We start from the raw sequence: 21,054 nt of genomic DNA, 5'->3' as shown, positions 1-21,054 counted from the left end.
TTTGCAAGTTTGTATCAAATCAAACCATAAACGAAGTCTCTATATGGCTGCAAAAGCCAAAATGTCAATGTTTTTACCTTTAAGGGGCCATAACTCTTGAGCCCATGATGGAGTCTGGCGAGTTTTCGAAAGGAACCAAGATATTATGCAAATACAACTTGTGTGCAAGTTTTATCAAAGCTGATTGCAAAATGTGGTCGCTATCATGTTCACAAGCCAAAATGGCAAATTTTAGCCTTTTAAGGGGCCATAACTCTGGAACCCATGACGGAATCTGGCCAGTCTTCGAAAGGAACCGAGATGTTATGCCAATACAACTTTTGTGCAAGTTTAATTAAAGCTAATTGCAAAACATGGTCTTTATCGTGTTCACAAGCAAAAAATAGCAAAGTTTGGCCCTTTAAGGCACCATAACTCTGGAACCCATGATGGGATCTGGCCAGTTTTCGAAAGGAACCAAAATATTATGCAAATACAACTTGTGTGCAGTTTTATCAAAGTTGATTGCAAAATGTGGTCTCTATCATGTTCACAAGCCAAAAATGGCAAATTTTGGCCCTTTAAAGGGCCATAACGCTGGAACCCATGACGGGATCTGGCCAGTTTTTGAAAGAAACCGAGATATTATGCCAATACAACTTGTGTGCAAGTTTGAATAAAGTTGATTGCAAAATGTGGTCTCTATCGTGTTCACAAGCAAAAATTAGTAAATTTTGGCTTTTTATAACTCTGGAACACATCATGGGTTCTGGTCAGTTTTCGAAAGGAACTGAGATATTATGCCAATACAAGTTGTGTGCAAGTTTTATTAAAATTGATTGCAAACTGTGGTCTCTATCGTGTTCTCAACAAATTGTGAACGGACGACGGACGAAAGGCGATCACAAAAGCTCACCTTGTCACTACGTTCAATATTATAGAACTGCATATTACAGAAACTGTCAAAAGACAAAATTAAAAAGGTGGCATCATATCCAAGGAGTGATTAAACAATACCCAAAACTTTTAAAGCGGGAGTATTTGAACCACCAGGCCAAAATAAAGCTGAAAAAAAATAACAGTACACTAACACAACATAACTGTCCTGCTGAATGATCTAAAGAGATCGAAATACGTAAGTAAAACCTCAAACCTCCGAAACAGTGATCTTACACAGTCAATACATCATGACGCCACCAGTAAAGTATTTAATGTAAACAAACATACTGACATTTATGCGGAAGCTAAGTTCCCGAAATATAAAATATTTCCATTTTCAAAACAACGAGACATAAATTTTATAAGACAGCATGAAACTTCACTAAACAAAGAGATTTAGAATGATTTGGCTACTTTTTAAAAACGTTTTATATATTTTCTAAAATATATAAATTTATTTATTCAAAAATCTCCTAGCTTTGGATTAAATCTAAGGATTCAGGATACTAACACCTGTTCTTTAAAAGTTTACAGTGAAATTCTGTGCAGCGTAGGACAACGACAATACAAAAATCTGTGTTTAAATTACTAACTGAATTTCAATATTTGTAAAATAAACATGAATATCTAAAATAATGTTTAAGTGTGTGTTCGCTGCATACTTACAAACCAATGCTATTCTAACAGCAGCATGCAGATACGTGTCGCCTTCTTCGAGAGATATGGTCATTTTGTCTGATCCGCAGTGTAAAAGATACAATATCATATTGGGAACCCATGGATTACTCTGCAATATTACGATACATGGATATCAGGTGTGACAGTAGGTGCAGGTAACATAAATGTGAAGATATCATGACAAATTGATTAGTTTTCTCATGAATGCAGTGCAAGATGTGCATAAGGAAAGCAAACTGTGAATCATATTCTGAAAGAAAGCACGAAAAGTACTTTTCTAAGTATTGTAAATAAACAAGGAGGAACACTTGATCCATCGTTCTTAATTTGCTGAAAAATGAGGCCAAAAATGGATACTCAGTTTAATCATACTGTATTGAAAACAATTTCGAAAAAGTAACTTAATGACAATGGTAAGTAATTGATCTTCTCACAGTATTTATTCATTTACATTTCATACAGAGGTATATACAAGACTCGGAAAAGGTCATAAGTGATGCCCAACAGTGGAAATTTGTTATTTAAAGATATGTAGGATACATAAGAATTTGATTTCACCAAAAATGTCATGTCACTGAACACATAGTATAACTGAAAAGCGTTCTAGTCTTTTAATAATCATATCAAAGCATCAATTAAAACAGTATATATTTGGAAATTCATTACATTATATAGATCAATTTAATACTTACATAAAAGGCCGTATTAACAGTTTTACAATACCACTACTGTATTTTGTCATTTAGTTATATATAAATATGAGACTGGCATATTTACATTAAAAATACTAGGTTCCTTACGGGGCTATTTTTGTATCTTTTGTTTTGTATTGAAACATTCAAACATTCCTAAAATTATTATTATTATTATTATTATTATTATTATACCAGTTTTATATTGTGCCCTTTTCATGATAAACACGTTCAAAGGCGCATATAGCAAACGCAGCCACACAGGGCGCGAAATTCATCCTCTACTAGTACAGGCTCGGAGCGATCTTACCAGAGGGACAGAGTGAGATAAAGCATCACCCCCAAGAACAGACAGAGAGACAGACAATAACCATAAATTTGTTAAACAGGACAATTAATGATGGAACAATTAGGTCTTAATTCCACCATGGGACGACCTTGTTTGTTTCATACCCTCTGTCCTGTCCGTTGTGCCCTTAATGTTTCTGCCTTTCGAAGAAGGTATTGTGCATAATCATATTCAATTCCATGGGTATTATATACGTAGGAGATAATGTACTATGTACTACGTAGCAGAGACTAGGTCGTACGTAGGAGATACTAAGGCCTACGTAGAAGATACTAAGTCATACGTCTTTTTACAGTTTTTTATTACGTAGGAAATACTAACTCCTACGTAATAGTTAATATCTCTCACGTAGGAGATACCAACTTCTAATTAAGATATACTTAGTCCTACGCAGGAGATATTATGTTTTACGTAAGAGATACTTACTCCTACGTAGTACTTAATATCTCCTTAGTAATATACTAACTCCTACGTAGAAGATACTTACTCCTACGTAAGAGATACTATGTCATATATAGGAGATACTATGTCCTACGTATGAGATACTAAGTCATACATATGTCAAATTTAAATCTCTCTGCTAGCATAAGGACGCTGCTATACATACGTAATGGAATTGTCAGGCGGCAGATTCTTTCATTTCATTTTCTTGAAATGCAAGACAATTGGTAGGATTATAATGTAACGTTTGGTTCCAATAGTTTAGTTTAAAAACTTTCCAGCGGTGATTTTGCCACAGACCGTTCCAGTGCGGTGCCCTGATGTGTTCTGTTGTCAAGGGCCGTTATTTATGTATGTCCAACTCCATGCCTTATATGCTTTATACATGCTACATAACTGAACATTGGATAAGTATGGTGCAATGAGCTCTTGTAATATTTTAATAACTTAAAATAGATTTATCTTAGTTTTGTGCTTTCATCACAGACGTTTACACCTTGATCGTTTTCAGCTTAATATTAAAAATAGCCTGTTTCATAATTCAATTTTAAAAGGTGTAATTCTTACTCTTATATCCTTTATACTACAAAATGGCTTTAAATTGAGCTTCAATGGTATGACGGGCTTTCCACTGATTTCAAACAGGTAGTATGCTTCACTGGCACTTTTCCAATCGCCTTTTTGTACAAGAAAGTGACACACCTGTGCCCATACATGTCCATGTCTACCATTACCCATATACCTAAAATCTAAAACATGTTACGTTGTTTTAATTTCTTAGTTCTAAATTAACAAAACACAATATATTTAATCATTCAACACATTGCAAGGTAGTTAGATGTTTCGTGACTGATTTAGGTACGCTATGGTACACAATAATAATGTTCAAAGATCGTTTCTGCATAAAGTAACACGAATTACTCTCTATTTGCTTATGGTGTACTATTAAATCGTCATAATCAAATTTTCAAGACAAGTCGATGAAGAATGAATCAAATATCAGTAAATAGAAATATATTTCACTAAAGCACCCAAAATATCTATCTATGATGCTTTAAAACATACAGAAACCACTGTATAGATGGTACTTAAGCCTATGTTTACAACTAAACAAGTTAAAAACTATCAAAATAAAGCATATGACAGCAAAATCTTAGAATAGCACCGTGTGGTAATGCGGGGAATTTTGTTGGCGACAACGGCTAAGTTGTTTTGGCAGAAGGTCTCAAAAAGGTGATAGCGGACACAAACATTTTGTTTATGCTTAGAGAACGTCTACACTTTTTGTAATTTTGCGATTCCGCAAAGTAGATGCGATTCTGACTGCCTCTGTTGATATGAGAATTAGGTAACTTTGTAAACACAAGAAGTGTGTGTCATTAAATGTGGAATAAATTCTTTTAGTAAAGTTTTTTCGTATGGTTTTGCTTTGACTATGATTTTTTTTAAATACTATTAGATGTAGTAAAATTCATATAGTCTATAAACATGTTTTATTAGAAAATTTGTTTGAAAATTACAAATTCTATTTATGTTTCTTGTTTGAATGTTAACCAAAATTTTAAATACTAGACTTAATATTGGGAAACATGTCCGGGTATATAAAAGGATAGCCCTTGAAGTTATCTTATACTGGCTTAACATTTCCAAGTAGGGCTGTTTTTTTTTTATTAAATATCATCTTTCCGCGTCTCTCAATATTTTTTAAAGTTCTTATTGTTGTAAATTCGACAGACTCATGTCTGATTAATAAAACTACCAGATCATGATATATCATAATCAACGAATCCACAGAGACCAGAAAAGCGTAGAAGCTCCCTACACAAAATAGATAGCATTCGAGGTGTTCTCTACACTTAAAAATAAAGCAAACTTACACTCGTGTATGGTAGGTTGAGAAACGAGTTGAGCCAAATCGGAAAGTATTTCTCCCGCTCTCGATTGGACTGATGTTGTAACATAATCGTAGGCATATAAAAGTTCTGTACATGCTTGTTTATACTTCTGCAAACCAACCAATGCTCTGCCCGCTATCAAATGAGCCTATGTGTAACGAAAACGAATGATATTTATAATGCTAGTGCATGAAGACAATAAGACAATAAAAATGCATTTCCACGCAAACTGATGGCTAAACCTATCAGATCAGTAGGTGAGTAATATCTGGAAATAAATATGTTTTGTATAGTAGATATGACTTCAATCCTGTGTTTGCATCTGTTACCTAACAATGTTACTGGGTATTATTCCAATTCTGAATCTTACAAATAAAAAGCCAGCACCTTTCAAGTCTGATTCAGAGTTTGTAAAACAAAATTTAATGGTTTAAGTCCATTGTAGAATCAGCGTCTCTCCTGTAGATCGAGCTTTGCAGCCGAAGGTATAAAAACGATATTCTTCAAAATGCATTGAGCAAGTTAAAGAAAATATTTCAGATTTAAATATATTTACAGTGTATGCTCAATATATATATATACAGAGAGAGTATGAGAAAATATTTGTTGAAATAGTGTCAAAAGTTTATAATAAACCTGAACGCTTTCTGCTTTTGAAAAAAATGTTTTCAAAGGTTGCATAAGTTTAAACTAGACATGTACAATAATGGGGTAAATTCCGCCTGCAAAGTTCGATATATAAATAATTACTGAACATATCCACCAGAAGAATACCATAAAAATAACGTATTGAACGACCGTAATAAATTTGTATAGCAATGTCATTAAACATTAGAAGTTGCGTGACCGAGTTTTTTGCACATCTGAAAAACATTGTTAACACAATAAAAACCAGAATTTATACTCGTTATTTATAAAACCTTGTCAGATTGACTGTCTTCGTGAAATAAAGATCAAGTTTGAAACTAGATTGTATTTGAATAAAAACTTGTTCCCCTGGTTGTATAATAGGAAATAAAAACAAGAGGATTTTTTTCCTACTGGATACTACGAAACAGGGTCAAAAACTAAGTCTCTAATAGAATAACGCAAAAGCCTTGTTGACATTAGGCATTAAATTCTTTACCCGATTTATATGTAACATAGTCATAAAGTTTGCCTATACACTGTCCCGTGTCTTTTGAACATGATGGGGGTAAAGTGAGTCTAGGTGCGCATCATAAACCTGTTTAAGCTCCCCAGTGGTTGTTTTGCCACTGACCGTTCCAAGGCAGTGCCCCACTGTGCTCCTTTATTTGTTTGTTTTGTCCTTGTGTGTGTCGCTTTAGACACATTATTTGCTGTGGTTGTTAATATCTTTTATCTTATGTACGCTTTTTTCTAAATCAACACAATAAAATCAAGTTCCATTTTTGATAGCGAAAAATTAATGAAATATATGTTAGTAATTTAAATTATAGACACAACCTTCTTACACTACAGAGACATTATTTTGTTTTTCTATTTAATCTATAGGAAAGTCTTAAAATTAGTCTTCATGAAGTCTCCCTCCGTTATCTAGGATTAAGGCGAAACCACAGATAAGCATTGTTTGCCATCTAGATACCCAGTTTCATACCTTTGACCACTTTAAAACTCGTCCGACATTTTGTAAAACACAAATATTCTATCAGAGTTGTTGTACGATTGGGACAGAATAGTAATCTCAGGAGTGTAAAAGCGAAATTGTCCAAGCAGGACGACGGACGACGGACAGGGCGATCAAACCATGTAACTTTGAACAATTTGTCTCAGATGCGTAACTTGTTATGTTGTAGAACATTTCAATAAAGTGTAATGACGGTATAAAACGTTAAATACTTTTGACTAAGTAAATACGTTAAATACAGACTAAGTCAAATCCTCCCACAAGAAAGTGGTGACATAAGAAGCAAATCACCATTATGGCATGATTTTCCTCCTGCAAGTAATGTAATTAAATGATTTGAAATTTTCCATGTGAAATATAGATCGCCCTAGGTGTCCACAGTCCACTCTTCTTAGCTCACAGATGTCTAATAGTAACTTTAGGCGGTCCAACATTCCGTGGAATATGTGTCCAATATGAAACATTTGAAACATACAACGACATCTATAATACATCAGTTGGTTTCTTTACGAAACGAACTAAATGGTACTAAAGCTTATACACAAAGTACTTCTGTTGAACACCATTTGATCACTGATCCCATCATTGAAGTAGATGACCAGAAAATTAGATTTCCTGTATTTCTTAATCGTGTATATTATTGCCAAAATAGATTCGAATGAATCCTTTCATCTTTTGAAGAACGGGCATCGGCATTTGGCTGAACAGTTTTGGCTGAACTGCCAAAATTAGAGCAAATTGTAACGGTTACCAAAATCACTATCACCTTTATCTTGTCATCTTATACAAAAACTAAAACTAAAATCAGCCCACCCATTCTTTTAAAAATTATCTCCGGCGCACGGACAGATGGACAAACTCATCAACATGGCGACTACAGCATTCCCTCTCCTAAACTTTGTCTACGAGAGAATAAAACGGGAAACACTAATAAAGTTCTGAACCCTGATATGTGAACACTCCTCATAGTTCTAAAGTCTATCTTAATAATATTAATAATTATACATATCTGTATCGTTTCCACAAATCTAACGAAAGAACAGAAAGAAAGGGCAGACACAATTTAGGATTATGAAACCTTGGATGTGACCTTGTCGTACGATCTTTAAAACCGGTTTTAACTGTTTGATATCTGTCTTCTGGCCTGTTTCGTCGGGTCCTTAAAGGCGTTTTTCTTGTTGCTATGTCTTCTGCAAATGCATTCAGTACATACGTTTTTGCTTCTTAAGGTTTGTTTCTTATAGATTAATACTGGAGCATATTTGTGTTTTACATGCCACGCCTTTTTTGTTTCCATAACGTGTGTTAGAGTTTCACCAGGCAGGGATTACTTTTATTTACACTGCCCCGTGTCTTTGGAACATGGTGGGGGTAAGTGCGGTGCTCCACTGTGTTCCTTTATTTGTTCGTTTTGTCCCCGTGTGTTTGCTTTGTATGTGTGTGATTGTGTTTGTGGTGTGCACGTCTGCGTGCGGTGGTTTTGGCGAGGCTGCGTTTTTGGAACATGACATTCCCTGTTTGATATTTGTCCTTGTCTTTTTTCATATAACATGCCTTCTTTTGCCTTTGCGTATGTTAGGGTTTCCCCTGGCGGGGATTACTTTTATTTACACTGTCCAGTGTTTCTGGAACATGGTGGGGTAAGAGTGAGGCTGGGTGCGCACCATAAACCGGTTTAAGCTCCCCAGTGGTGTTTTGCCACTAAAAGTTCCAAGGCTGTGCCCCACTGTGTTGCTTTATGTGTTCATTTTGTCCTCGTGTGTTTGCTTTGTATGTACATGTGTGTGTTTGTAGTGTGCACGTCTGCGTGCTGTTGGTTTCGTTTTCGGGAGGCTTTGTTTTTGGAATATGGCATCCCTGTCTGATATTTGTCCTTGTCTTCTTTACGGTTCTGAATGATATCTTTATCAGTTCTAGATATATTCAAGCAAACCAACACTGACTGATTGTTCGGTGCATGTAGTAAAGTTCAAAACGGAAATAATTATGTCAAAGAAAAGTCAAGAGTTCTGAATTCTGATTTCATTTCCGAACTTGCTTTTGAGTCATTAAACCTGTTTCAAGTTGCAAAACAAAATATCTGTATCAGTTCCAGAGATATTCAACGAAAACAATACGAAAGTGAAAGTACGGCACATTTTCTTTGCAGTGCAAAAAATTGTTTTGTTGATAGGGAAGTCAGAGTTTTGAAACCTGGTGTGTTAAATTGCCCCATAATCCTTAATTTCGAAGTATATCTGCATGATCCCAGAACTGTTCAAGGGAAACAATTCCGGATGAATGTAATTAAGGGATTCCTTCCAACCCCAAAAATATTTTTTTTTTAAATTATACCAAAAGTAGGACAATCGGTTAACGAGATGTCGTTTGAATATTTTTCACTTTTTAGCTCTGGTGACCTCTATGTGTAACCAAGCGCTTTAGAAAAGTACCATCCAAAGACCATCAAGTCTAAGTTCCATCAACTTCTCTAAACGGTTTCAAGGTGGGTGATCACAATGAGTGTTTTTTGCTAAAAGATAAAAAGAGATAACAAAAATAAATAATACGTACTTCTTGATTGTTATTGAATTTCATACTTTCGCGTGCATCCTTTAGCGCCCTTTGGTATTCTTTTTGCTGTATATAGCTTTTTGCCCTGTTTCGAAGTATAACTTCAAAGAGACAGCGATCGCTCTTTGCATCTGGCCGATAAAGGTCGATAGCTTTGTTGAACAGTAAAATTGCTTCGCAATAATTACCGTTTTGACTCTTCGAAAGGCCTTTTTCATTCAATTTGCCCATTTTTATTTCACCTGAAAGCATAAAAAACACAAACGACGGTTAAAATAGTAAACTAGGCTGGTATCATTTTCAGTTTCAAGTATGTAGAATTTAAAAGGATCTTTCGATGCCCACAGGATATTTTCTTGCACATCGGACTGGCGTTTCCGGTGATTTTACCCATGCCGGCAAAACTCATCTGGCACCCCCATGCCAGATGACTCTCGTGCTGTTAATGCCAACTAAAGTCTGTCCCACCAATCTGGTTAACATCATTTTTAAAGTTATGATTGACGTTATGATGCCGTAAAATATGTTTTTATATAGCGCAGATCCATATCTCTAGGCACTTTTTTCATTTTTCAAAAAGAAAAATTTTTGAAGTTGATATGTTCAATTTTGTATTTTTCTCCATAGACCGTAATGCTAAATGACGTCGCGTCGCTTCTTGTATATAAACAATATGGCGGCGCCCTGTAATACTTTTTTTAGGGGACAACTCAAAATTATCGACGTTTAAATGTATTAGAAAATAAAACTCGGGCCGAGTTCACTCTGTATTGCTAAAAAAGTCTCACTGTTGTTTTATGAATTCAAATAAATGTTACTAATAAAAGATGATACGGGGAACAATTGGTATGTTTAACTTCCAGAGTTACAGAGTAATTTAAACATATTTTTGATGTTTGAGTATTAATCGTTAGTAGATCAAAATGTTTTAAGAGCTTCCCAAAATTTGAAACGATTTTAAGATTAATGTTACCCGTAAAGCAGAAAAAGGTAGAATATCTTACCCTTTCTCATGCCCAGCTTAATTTTCCCTCGTGCGTATCTGGGTCGCCAGTATTTGCGTTATGAATTGTTTTTATTTTTTAAAAATACTAAAATATAACTTGCCTAGATCTACCTGCATATTAATAAAAAGACATATCTTTGATGATAGCGCTTTGAACATTCTCATGAACAGAATACGGACAAGATTCCCGATTTCCGGGATAAACCAATTGACATAGTGGAAGAAACACTGGTATTTATAGTTCCGAATTTAATAGCGGATATCAGTTACTTGATATTTTTATCATGAAGTTTGTCTTGATAACTTTGTCATTTAATCTTTTTTTTAAATAAAAATTCTAAAATAAATACTGAAAACACAAATCGTCGGCCGGCGTCAAAAATCTCGTTTCTTAACTTTTAGGATATACAAAGCAATCCTTTTTTCATGACAACACGTGCTTTAAGTAAAAATAGCATTATTTGTTAGGCCTGTACTTAAATTATCACAAATATACGAGATTTTAGCATGACATAATCGTAATAAATTGAAATGTACGTGGAAACAACCCGATATCTTAACGTCTGTTTTGAATTAAGATTTAAAAATTGTCATTAGGCCCTACGACATTTTTGCAGAACTTTCATTAGCTAATGTTTTAGTAACTACGATAAATTGGCTTTTTTTCGGGATGTTATATATGAATATGTAAGTCAAGGTAGCCGGCTTTGATAAACTGTATTATAAAGGATCATTATTTTAGTTAAATAAATTACATTTCTTGTGATTAATTATTTAAGATCTTTTCATGATATACCTATTTATTTCGCCGTATTTACTCGCTCATATCATATCGGCCGATATTGGGTTTAGTTGTCTTTATCGTCATCGGCATGTTTATAGCTTCCTAAAGTAAAATCTTTAATAAAGTTTTGTAGTTTGTTACATGTTGAAAATCATTTTTGATAGAAGATGTCAATTATCGGCGGTCATTTAGAATTAGGTCTTTTGATATGTAATTATCTTACAATACAATTGCCTTAGAATAAAGAGTTCATCATTTTGTTCAAACAAACAATAAGAACCAATCAAGCTAAGATTATTGACTTATGTTCATGTATGATATGTAGATATAGAGCTGGCTACCTAGACCTTTAGACTAAAGGTTCCGGTAGAACCGGCTACCTAGCCACTGCCAAATTGAAAACTGAGGATCTTTCATAGTATCAATAGAGGTCTGAAAGTTCATTATTATGATAGTAACTGTTATGCCTAAGTTCTTGCAAAAATATTACTCATTTGTGTTTTATAACTTGCTTTCCTTATATTATATAAAGATTGCCCTCTTTTTTGAAATCATTGAGAGATAATAAAATCTGGAAAGTAGATCCCTCGGAAGCACCCAGAACAATGCAAACAGTGAAAATTGCAGACTCGGTTTGATTGAGTCTGTTCATGAGCAGTAATGGAAAATGCAACACTGCCCACGCCCCCTAGTACCGGCTTAAGCAGTATTCAATCTTCAAATCTAAATGAGTTGAAATCAATGATCCCGAAGGACCAGAAAATATAACAACACTGAGATGAAGTCGATGTTAAAAGTTGAGACTTTGATGATGAAAAGCCGAACCTACAATGATGAAAAGTCCAAAATACAATGATGAAAAGTCGAATGTATGATGGTGAAAACTCGAATCTACGATGATGAAAACTCGAAACTACGATAGTGGAAAGTCGAAACTAAGATGCTAAAAAGTCGAAACCGCGAAACCACGATGGTGAAAATACGAAATGATTTCGACTTTCAGCATCATAGTTTCGTGGTTTCATGCGCGAATCCAGCCATATTTCTCAAGTGGTGTTCCGACCGAACCCTTACCATGGCAAACATGTGTCTGTTTATATTTAATAATTTGAGGTTATTTATGTGGATGTTAGCCGTTTACAAATAAAGAGTTGTCAATAAGTATTTGTTGAACAGGCTAAAAGAAGAAATAGCGAGCATAATCCCCCTGAATATTTTGAAATTCAGCGTTTCATTTCCTGCATTCTGGGACGTTTTAGAAGCATTTAATAACATCTTTTCCATTGCCATTGTATATACAATATACCCCTTATTTTCACATTTTTATGAGCTCACCTGTTAAATTAAAAGGTAGAATTATTCGTATCTTTGAGATAATTAACATAAATATGAATTAGCGCTCTACGTGAAGCAGCCCCATACACTTTGAATGCGGTCCCTAATGTTGCCTTTTCGAAAAATCATTATCTTTCCTTCTTCTCTTCTTTCCTTTTTTAGGATTTTCCAAGGGGTCCGGTCCCCTCCCCCTGGATCCGCGCATAGTTCAGCTTACCTGGACCGCGCATAGTTAAGCTTACCTTTTTTACCATAAAAACAAAATTTCGGCTCCATTTACACAATTTGGTAAAATTATTTTTTTTTCGGAATTGTGACTTTAGAGCGGTATTTACACAGGACCAAAATTTGACAATATTAAAACTATAGAATTATAAATTCTTTTCAACTTTCAAAACCCTTAGAGATGTTTAAATGATGCAGATCTACATTCTAAATCGATCTGGCTCTATAGCATTTGACCCGCGATTCACGCTCTGAACATTACGAATTTATAGTTGGCAGGGGCGTAGCTGGCTTTTTCGTCCTGAACAAAAGTTTGTGCAAAAAAAATCTGAACCACGGGAAGACGTAGCCATATGCCTTTGCTTTTTTATCGTTAAATTTGTTTTATCAGTTGTCACAAGTTCAAACGAAGATGGAATGCAGACGGAGAGAACTTTGCTTTGCTTTAAGTCACGATCTAGTATCTCAGATGTGAAGCCGTTGATCCCATCTTATTTTTAAATACACTTCATGTGTGTGTGTGTGTGTTTTTTTTTTTTTTTCATCACGTTTCCTTAAAAACTTTTTCGGTTTCGCTAATGCACGGGATCCCTCTCACATGCAGTCGACAAAATTTTGCCTCTTTGCCTCACAGGATCTCTCTTAACTCCCTTTACCCGGCACGGGAACCCTCTCTGACACACTTTTCTTTCAGCACCGGCGCCCTCTCAATTTAACTTCAATGTTAGAATTATGAGATTGTATTCATATCTTTTAAAAGTTGCACAATAATGCAGACTTACAAGTGTGGCCCCTCTTTGTATCAAATCAAATTATACAAATTCTGGTTTAAGTGATTTAAGGATCATTCTAATATTTTTAACATTTTCTTTTTAAAAACATAGAAGGATTTTACCGTGTAGTGTTTTGCCGATTGAAACATGTTTCACAAAATGACCTACTTTTGGTAATGCGTCCATTTACGCCTAAAAAGGATTCCAGATTGAAATCCCTTCAATGGAAATAGATTTTAGTTCTGCCTGCTTTGTGGGCAAATAAAACTTCTTTTTTTTGCCGTTCATATGCGTCGTAATTAGGCCCTAATCATCTCTCTTATCTCACTGGTCAGGGTAAGGCGGACCCGATGATGCCATTTTCAAATTTGGTGCCAAAATATTTAGTGCAGGGTTTGACTACAATACAGTACAGTTAAACTACAGTAATTTTGAAAAAAATTTTGCTCCTGTGACAATGAGCCATGAGAAAGGTGATCAAGAACAGTTTGACATGTGCATTGCTTCCAGGTCCGTATTTTTTTTCAAAACAATATTTCCTTATCAATGGTTGGCCGCCTTTTCGGCAAAAGATTAATCTTTCAGAAAAACCTTACTTCAAAACCCAGTTCCAAACCGTTTACGCATCACGAGCGAGCAACGGCATACGAAACGATAGTAATTTCTCCACCCGAATAAATCCCACACATTTTTCGCATCGAAGTCTCTGGAAGCAATGCACATGTCAAACTGTTCTTGATAACCTTTCTCATGGCTCATTTTCACAGAAGCAAAATTTTTTTCAAAATGGCTTTTTGTCATTTTTTCCTAAGAAAACATTATAATTGTAGAAAATTTAAGTGCATATGGCTCATGGATCCATACTGTATCCTAGGTACGTTACTGCCACCTGTGACTACAAGCTGCAAGCAATGTTTATTTTCCGACATTAACAAAGTTACAGGGCGATATTTTGCGGGGCCGTGGTATACGAGCGAGATAATAGTTAAACTACTGGTATATGTTTTTATCAATCATGGAAATAAAATTAATAAGCTCTAATTACATGTTCAATACGGATTTTTAGATTATCATAAGCTCCTATAGCCTTACCCCACTTACCATTCCATTTTTATTACTTATTTAGCATTTTTATTTTTCGTTTTCTCGGATATCTGCAGTCGCAGGCCTGCCGTGTCTTAAAGAAGCGTACGCCACTGATTAGATGAACAGTACTTAAGGCAAGTCTACTGTGACGTCATTCAGTTTTATGTCATTTGTGATGTCACTTTCAAATCGGACGCGATAGAAAAGTGTAGTGTGTTTTCAAAGCAGTAGTTTTATGGAAATTAATTTTGGAAAGGGTAATATATCGAGGATAATTCTTTGAAATACATTCAATGGGAAGGAAGGATTTTTAAATCGTAGAATACAGGTTATTTTTTTAGCCATGCGTATGAAAAATGGTGTAATCAACGCATTGTTTCATATGTATGGTGCAATTGGTACCTGAATATCATCTAGAGTGCCGGAGCCACTTACTGAGTGTAGTTGTTCGACATAGAACAAAAATGAAGTTGTATTCCGATTGGACGGTGGAAAAATAAATTGGGAATTGATAATTTGTAGAAATCTAAATCGGACCTTAGGATACAGCATACAGTTAACTTGGAATTCGAACGTTGCATGTGAGTAAAATTGTCTTCCTTGCATTTGAAATTTGTTTTGAATATACGAACTGTTCAGTCTGTTGAGCTTTCAAGGTATTTCAGTACAAAACGACGATTATTCATTTTTAAATCCATTTTGAGTGGCTCCCCAAGTAATTCACGTGAACATTCATGTTCTCCTCCTTTTTAGAGAGTAAACGCCAATGGCGGCCGATTTTTTTATTTAATTTCCCGCACTTTGTGTTCATTCTCTACTACAAGAAAGAGTGCTAAAAAGAAAGTATTTCTACCTTTTGTAAAATACAGTATGCAAGGAAAATAATCTGCCAGAATAAAATGCTTATATGTATACGATATGCAAGAAAAAATATCTGTCATGTGTTTACGAATCGGATGGAAATATCCGTCCCTCGCCCTGATGCGCATGGGCGGTAATTCGGCAAGCCTCATTACCGCCCAATGTGCATGTGCCCTCGGGACGGATATTTCTATCCGATTCGTAAACACATGACACATATTATTAACCCTATAAAGATTGTGTACTTTCTATCCTAGCGTTTTCAGATTATTGATAGCAAACTGTTTCCATTTAAGAGTTCTTAAGACGTCTACCAATTACTGATTAGAAACTGTCTCTAAATAGCCATGACATTTTGTTATTTTCACACTAACCCCCAAATGACTGGCGTCATCTACTTCCCATGGGTATTATTTTAATCCTATAGAGTTTGGCGGGTGTAGTCCTAATTGTTCTTCAAATTACGTTTATAGTAACAAGATTAATGTGACCTTGACCCTTCATATAATGACTTTCAAATTTAAAGGGGTCATATACAACTGTATACAGTTCTTTGGCTATAGGCTTAAGCGTTCTCTAGCACTTCTCGAAAACCAAACCAGTCTGCCGACAAACATACTCACCGAAATGAACAAAACAATACTATTATTATAAATTCTCGTTTTGAAGTTATAATTAGTATATTGTTTTTCTTTGTTTGGATTAACACCGTTTATAAACAGTATTTCAGTTATCCTGGATTCTGTACCAGTACAAACCTGTTCTCCGCAAGTAACTGCCAACTTCCCCACATGAATCAGAGGTGGAGGACGAATGATGTCAGACACAATGTCTTTAAGATGTATTTTCAATAAAACTGAATTCGCCCCAAAATAAATTAGACAGCTGGCTACACGCCAAATTTCATGCTGTGAATTCACTCAGTTGCTTTGAGATTGCTACAGAATTGTGAAAGGAAAAAGATTGAAGTTTTTACGTAACACGTTTCTCAGTCTTCAAAATAGGTACTGTATTTAATATTCTAGGTTACATTATACCAATTCAGTTCCTTCTTTATTTCTTATAGACAATGAAATTTTGAGTAATTTAGAGCATTTCAATGATATGAAAACTAAACATGGTCATTTAGTATATCATGATATCATGTCTTCTTACCATCTTATGTTATGTTACATATAAGAAAAATAATCTGTTCTGAAAAAACATCACCTTCTGAAAATGCTCCCATGAAAATAGTCGTTTAGCAAATACGCGTATATAGACATTTTCTATATGAATAATACTAAAACTCCTGGAAATTCACAATGAAAATGATCTAAATCTTTTCTTAGTACAATAAGCAATAAAACCAAGCCAAAAATATAACTGCCACATTCTCATATGACTCATTATGCCAGATTTTATCTACAACAAAACACATTTTGGACTATGATTGCAACCTAAAACTAATTCAAGCTTGCCCAGTAATATACCAAGCCTTCAATAATTCTGTCATTGATAAATACGCTGCAGACTTAGATACACCTGAATAACCCGTGATCTAACTGAATGACCTTGACTAAAAGTCGTATATAATCATAAGTTACTGGGAACATGTAGAGCAAAAATGTATATTGCTTTATTTGAAGCTAACATATAAACGATATAAAAGAATCCAAGTTAGACTGGTGCTAGGGGGCATGGGAAGGTAGAACGTTTGCACATTTGGATAATGAAAATTGTAATTGTGTAAAAAGATATGGAGTGGACATAAATGCCGGAACAATACTGACTTTGAATAGGTATGTCAAAGACATGCGTTCTGAACGTTGTCTCATTGTGGCAAACATCTGTACCAAGTAATGAAACAGAAACATTGTTAAAGGGGTAAAAGGTATAAAGTAGGCACACGTTACTGGCAATTTGATCTTTTCATGGCGCCATACGACTTTGGAATTGTGTCGAAACTATAAACTTTGTCTTGTTAGACTAAAAACGTGTACTAACATATCCCATAGGTTTGGCAGCAGCACAGTCACATAGTATTGTTAATTAAAGATGTAAACTTTAATGTGTTACCTTTGAAATATCGGTACTTGGAGATATAAGCAACTTACGCGAATCGTCTGGCAGGAACAAGTCGAACACACCCATCGGGTACGTAATATCCAGGAGGTCAAACGGGAGTTTATTATTCACATCTCTAACCATAATGCTTCTGAATATTAAACATAAAAAAGTATCGTGAATGCATTAGTGCAATAACAAGAACGAGGGGTGTTCAAAAATACCTAGAAAGGTGTTCTCGTTTGTTCATGTATCATATAAAGTCAATGAAATAGAGGATATTTGTTTGTTTTGAGTGAATATGGAATATATCTCACTGAGAAGTGAAAAAATTTCAAATTTTTTCACGAGCGCATAGCGCGAGTGAAAATGTGAATATTTTCTCACTTCGAGATGAGATATATTCCATATTCACAAAAAACAAACAAATTTTGCAACTATTTTTAATCTCAGCGCGGGAAACAAACGCGCGTAAACAGACATGACGTCAGACGTGCTGTGACATTATAAAGACGCATACAACATAAAGTTCCATTTTATTTTATTTTTTGCTGCATATTCTAGCATAAAACTGCTGTTCTTGTCACTTTTTGGGGGGTGTTTTAACAGGAGAGAAAACGTGTGTTAACAGAGAGATTCTCGCGTTCACGTGCTGTTATAACACCTTTTTATATATGCGCGTTCCGTGGCAGGGCGTTAACGCATTACGGCCCAAAACGGATAATTCAAATGGAAATGACGTCAACGTGAAAAAACAACTCGGATATTCCCGCGCATTTCATGGAAATTTAATGACGTTAAGGGATAATGTATTCATTTATTCTTTTTTTCGCGTTTTATGCTAGAATAGCGTTAGCGCATGTTATTTTCGTGTTATAACATCTTTAGAATCCCTCGGGATACGTTGGTACCCTCGCCCTGCGGGCTCGGGCACCAACCAATCCCTCGGGATTCTGCAGACGTCATAACACAAAAAAACATAAGTTATCCCTACAACGTTATGAAATTCTCTTTGAATGGAGAAATATAGATTTCATATTTCACAGTGTGATTGATGAGATATGAAAGTATTTAACTGATAGAATACAGTATTTCATTAGTTAGCATAAAATAAACTGTTATATATTTTAAGTACATTAAGGAATACTTAGTTGATATGTCAAAATCATATTTTCTATGGATAAAAAATGATCAGTAAATGCTAGACCCCACGGCAACATCATGTAACAAATTTTGTCTTTTTTTCTGTTTTGCATATTTACCATTTTCCTACATTTCAATTAATTATTGTTTAATAAGCAAAATATTAACGTTAAATGTGAGCGTTACGCAACTAACGTCAAAGTTAAATGCGACATCATTAAAATGTTTGGTAGGCATATTGTGTTGATCATCACTTGAAAATCATTATTTGAACGGAGACATGAGAAAACATCTTGCGTTTTGAATAAAACATCAAGGAAAGAGACAAATGCCATGCTGCATAATGTTGAAGGTAAAATGCCTTGTATTTAGTAGTACAGGAGGTTTAAAAGTGAGCAGGAAAATATTGCTGACGGCCCGCGATTCAGACGTTAGAAAGCAATAACGTTCAATCATGTTTTGAAACTTTAAGAACTCCTTGTTACTTATCTTTGCATCACAGCTCAGTGTCCAGTTTCAATAATACAATAGGAATAACATATGAACAGTACTTGTTTGTTAGTATGAAAGTGTAGAAAAAAGCATTTAATGGCAATAAACATTGAACTACAGGTAATTACGAGTTGTACTGATTATTTATATGTGATACTTCTGCGTCATAATGACGTTTGGCTGCTTTAGAGGTGGTGACGTTGTCTTAGAAACGTTAAATTAATAATGGGCATGTTCTGAAATCTGTATTTTAAGTATTCACATTTAGTAAATTCTTATCCGTCATATTTTCAAACTGTAGCAAAATAGGATCTTCAATAAAGGGATCAGAGCACTTTGCCGGGTATTTTTGAACACTTCTCGTATATGAACAAGGACGAGTTACGGTAGCAATAAAGTGTATGTAATGTATTGGTAACGGCGTTCAAGTGAATGTAGAATTTCATACTTCATAGACTATTACTCAAATACCTTAGATGAACATTACAAACCTTTTAGTATTTCAATTAAAATATAAATCAAGGTTGAGAGTCAAATTCAAATTCTATCCCTAAAGGCACATATAAATGTTACGGTGTTAACGCAAATATCTGACCACTGACATAAAATTTGTTTTGATTTAACTGTAGTACTGAGTTTCTTCTTGAGAGTCCGGTATTAAGATATATATATGGGCCAATAGATGGAAAAAAAACTGTAGTTGTGACATGATACAGTTATTGCATAAAAGTAGTTTGAAATGCTGGAAAATCATTGTTTTTCTTGAATTTATGAAGAAAGTATAAACTTGTTAACAGTTATCTAAGACAAATCCACTTACAAACGAAATTTATCTGTGTTGTCATGGATTTCCAACACCCGTACACCATTAAACGGAGGTTTAAAGATAAAAGGCACGTGAAAAGACTAAAAGTACATGGTTATAATATATGTCTATAAAATCATTTTAAATTGTATCTGTATATTCAAATGTGTGATGTAGAATTTCCATAAAGCTATTAATTTTATCTTTAAAACAGACAGAGCAGTTGTTCAAATAGCGAACACATAATTAAGGACACACATTTCCCCTAAATCGCCAGAAAAAAAGAGTTACAAACAAATCAATTACTTTTAGGTTCCTGTATCATTCCCCAAAAAATTAAAAGTGATATAATTCAAGAATGTGACCATCTATTAAAAACTATAATGCACTTTAAAGGATACCTATCAAAGGAACAGAACTCTAAATAAAGGAATAAATATCATCAAACACTTCATCAGGCTGTGAATTTCTGTTCTGAGAAAAGGATGAAAATGTATAATGAGAACTAATTCTTTAGGCCCCACCTTCATCAAAGCATGAACTTTCCTTATTTTCTGGCTGTTTTTTTCTTTTTTGCAGATAGAGGAAATTATGGAAAATTTATATGAAGTAAATCATAATAGACGTTTACAGTGAGAGCGATAGAGGTTTGGAGTAGGAGTTATCAAAATATATTCAAGAATTTAACATGAAAAATCATGTTCATTATGTTTAAAACAAAATAAGCGGCAACACATAAAATATACACGCCATGCATGACGTTCTTGGCGTTACGTATTTACATGCGTTTGGTGACTAAGTCTTTAAAAAGTAAAGAGAATGAATGTTTTAAAATTTTCAGATTTGAAAGATAACAGGCATTCTTCATGAATATCTTGCTATCCAGGTCACTAATACAGCTCTTGTAAATATATGATATATAGCAGGAATTGTTACTTTCTAAAATGGATACCTTTCTTAAAATTCAACCTTATTTTTCTCTTTCTGTCTTGTTGAAACAAACTTACCTATAGCCTTTCTCAAGTATTGATTTAGTCACTTTTACAAGGAAATCTGCTGGAACAGGCGGAGAATATTTTGCGAGTAAATGAAAAACTGATTCTGATTCACCCGTAGTGTTCATGTCACTCCATCTTGGGCCTTTACGTGGAAATACTTCCAGAAGTGAAGTCCTTCCTAAAACAGTAAACACAGAACGTTTCTAATTTAAGGTAGCATCTGTGGTCATCAAAGTGAAGGCAACATGAAAGTGATATATAAAATACGTCACAAAAATTGAAAATTTTCGAGATCTCAGTGAATCATTTCTTCCTTACCACTTCAT

The 21,054-nt window shown here is 34.6% G+C and overlaps 1 protein-coding gene across 1 annotated transcript in view; it reads right to left on the bottom strand.

Annotated features, from left to right (window-relative positions):
• Positions 1-1,584: 1,584 nt before the first annotated feature.
• The window catches only part of LOC123563773 (uncharacterized), a gene marked incomplete at its 3' end in the record, with an annotated part of 38,469 nt that continues 18,999 nt past the window's right edge, over positions 1,585-21,054 (bottom strand). Inside the window, 6 exon segments of the mRNA XM_045356784.2 lie at positions 1,585-1,705; positions 3,646-3,827; positions 4,956-5,121; positions 9,175-9,416; positions 17,341-17,441; positions 20,738-20,906. Of these exon segments, the coding sequence (XP_045212719.2) occupies positions 1,585-1,705; positions 3,646-3,827; positions 4,956-5,121; positions 9,175-9,416; positions 17,341-17,441; positions 20,738-20,906 (981 nt within the window).

This window comes from Mercenaria mercenaria, unplaced genomic scaffold, assembly GCF_021730395.1.
Source record: "Mercenaria mercenaria strain notata unplaced genomic scaffold, MADL_Memer_1 contig_1068, whole genome shotgun sequence".
Lineage (NCBI taxonomy): Eukaryota > Metazoa > Mollusca > Bivalvia > Venerida > Veneridae > Mercenaria > Mercenaria mercenaria.
Note: the sequence above shows the minus strand (reverse complement) of the source record. Positions and strands in the feature narration are given on the sequence as shown.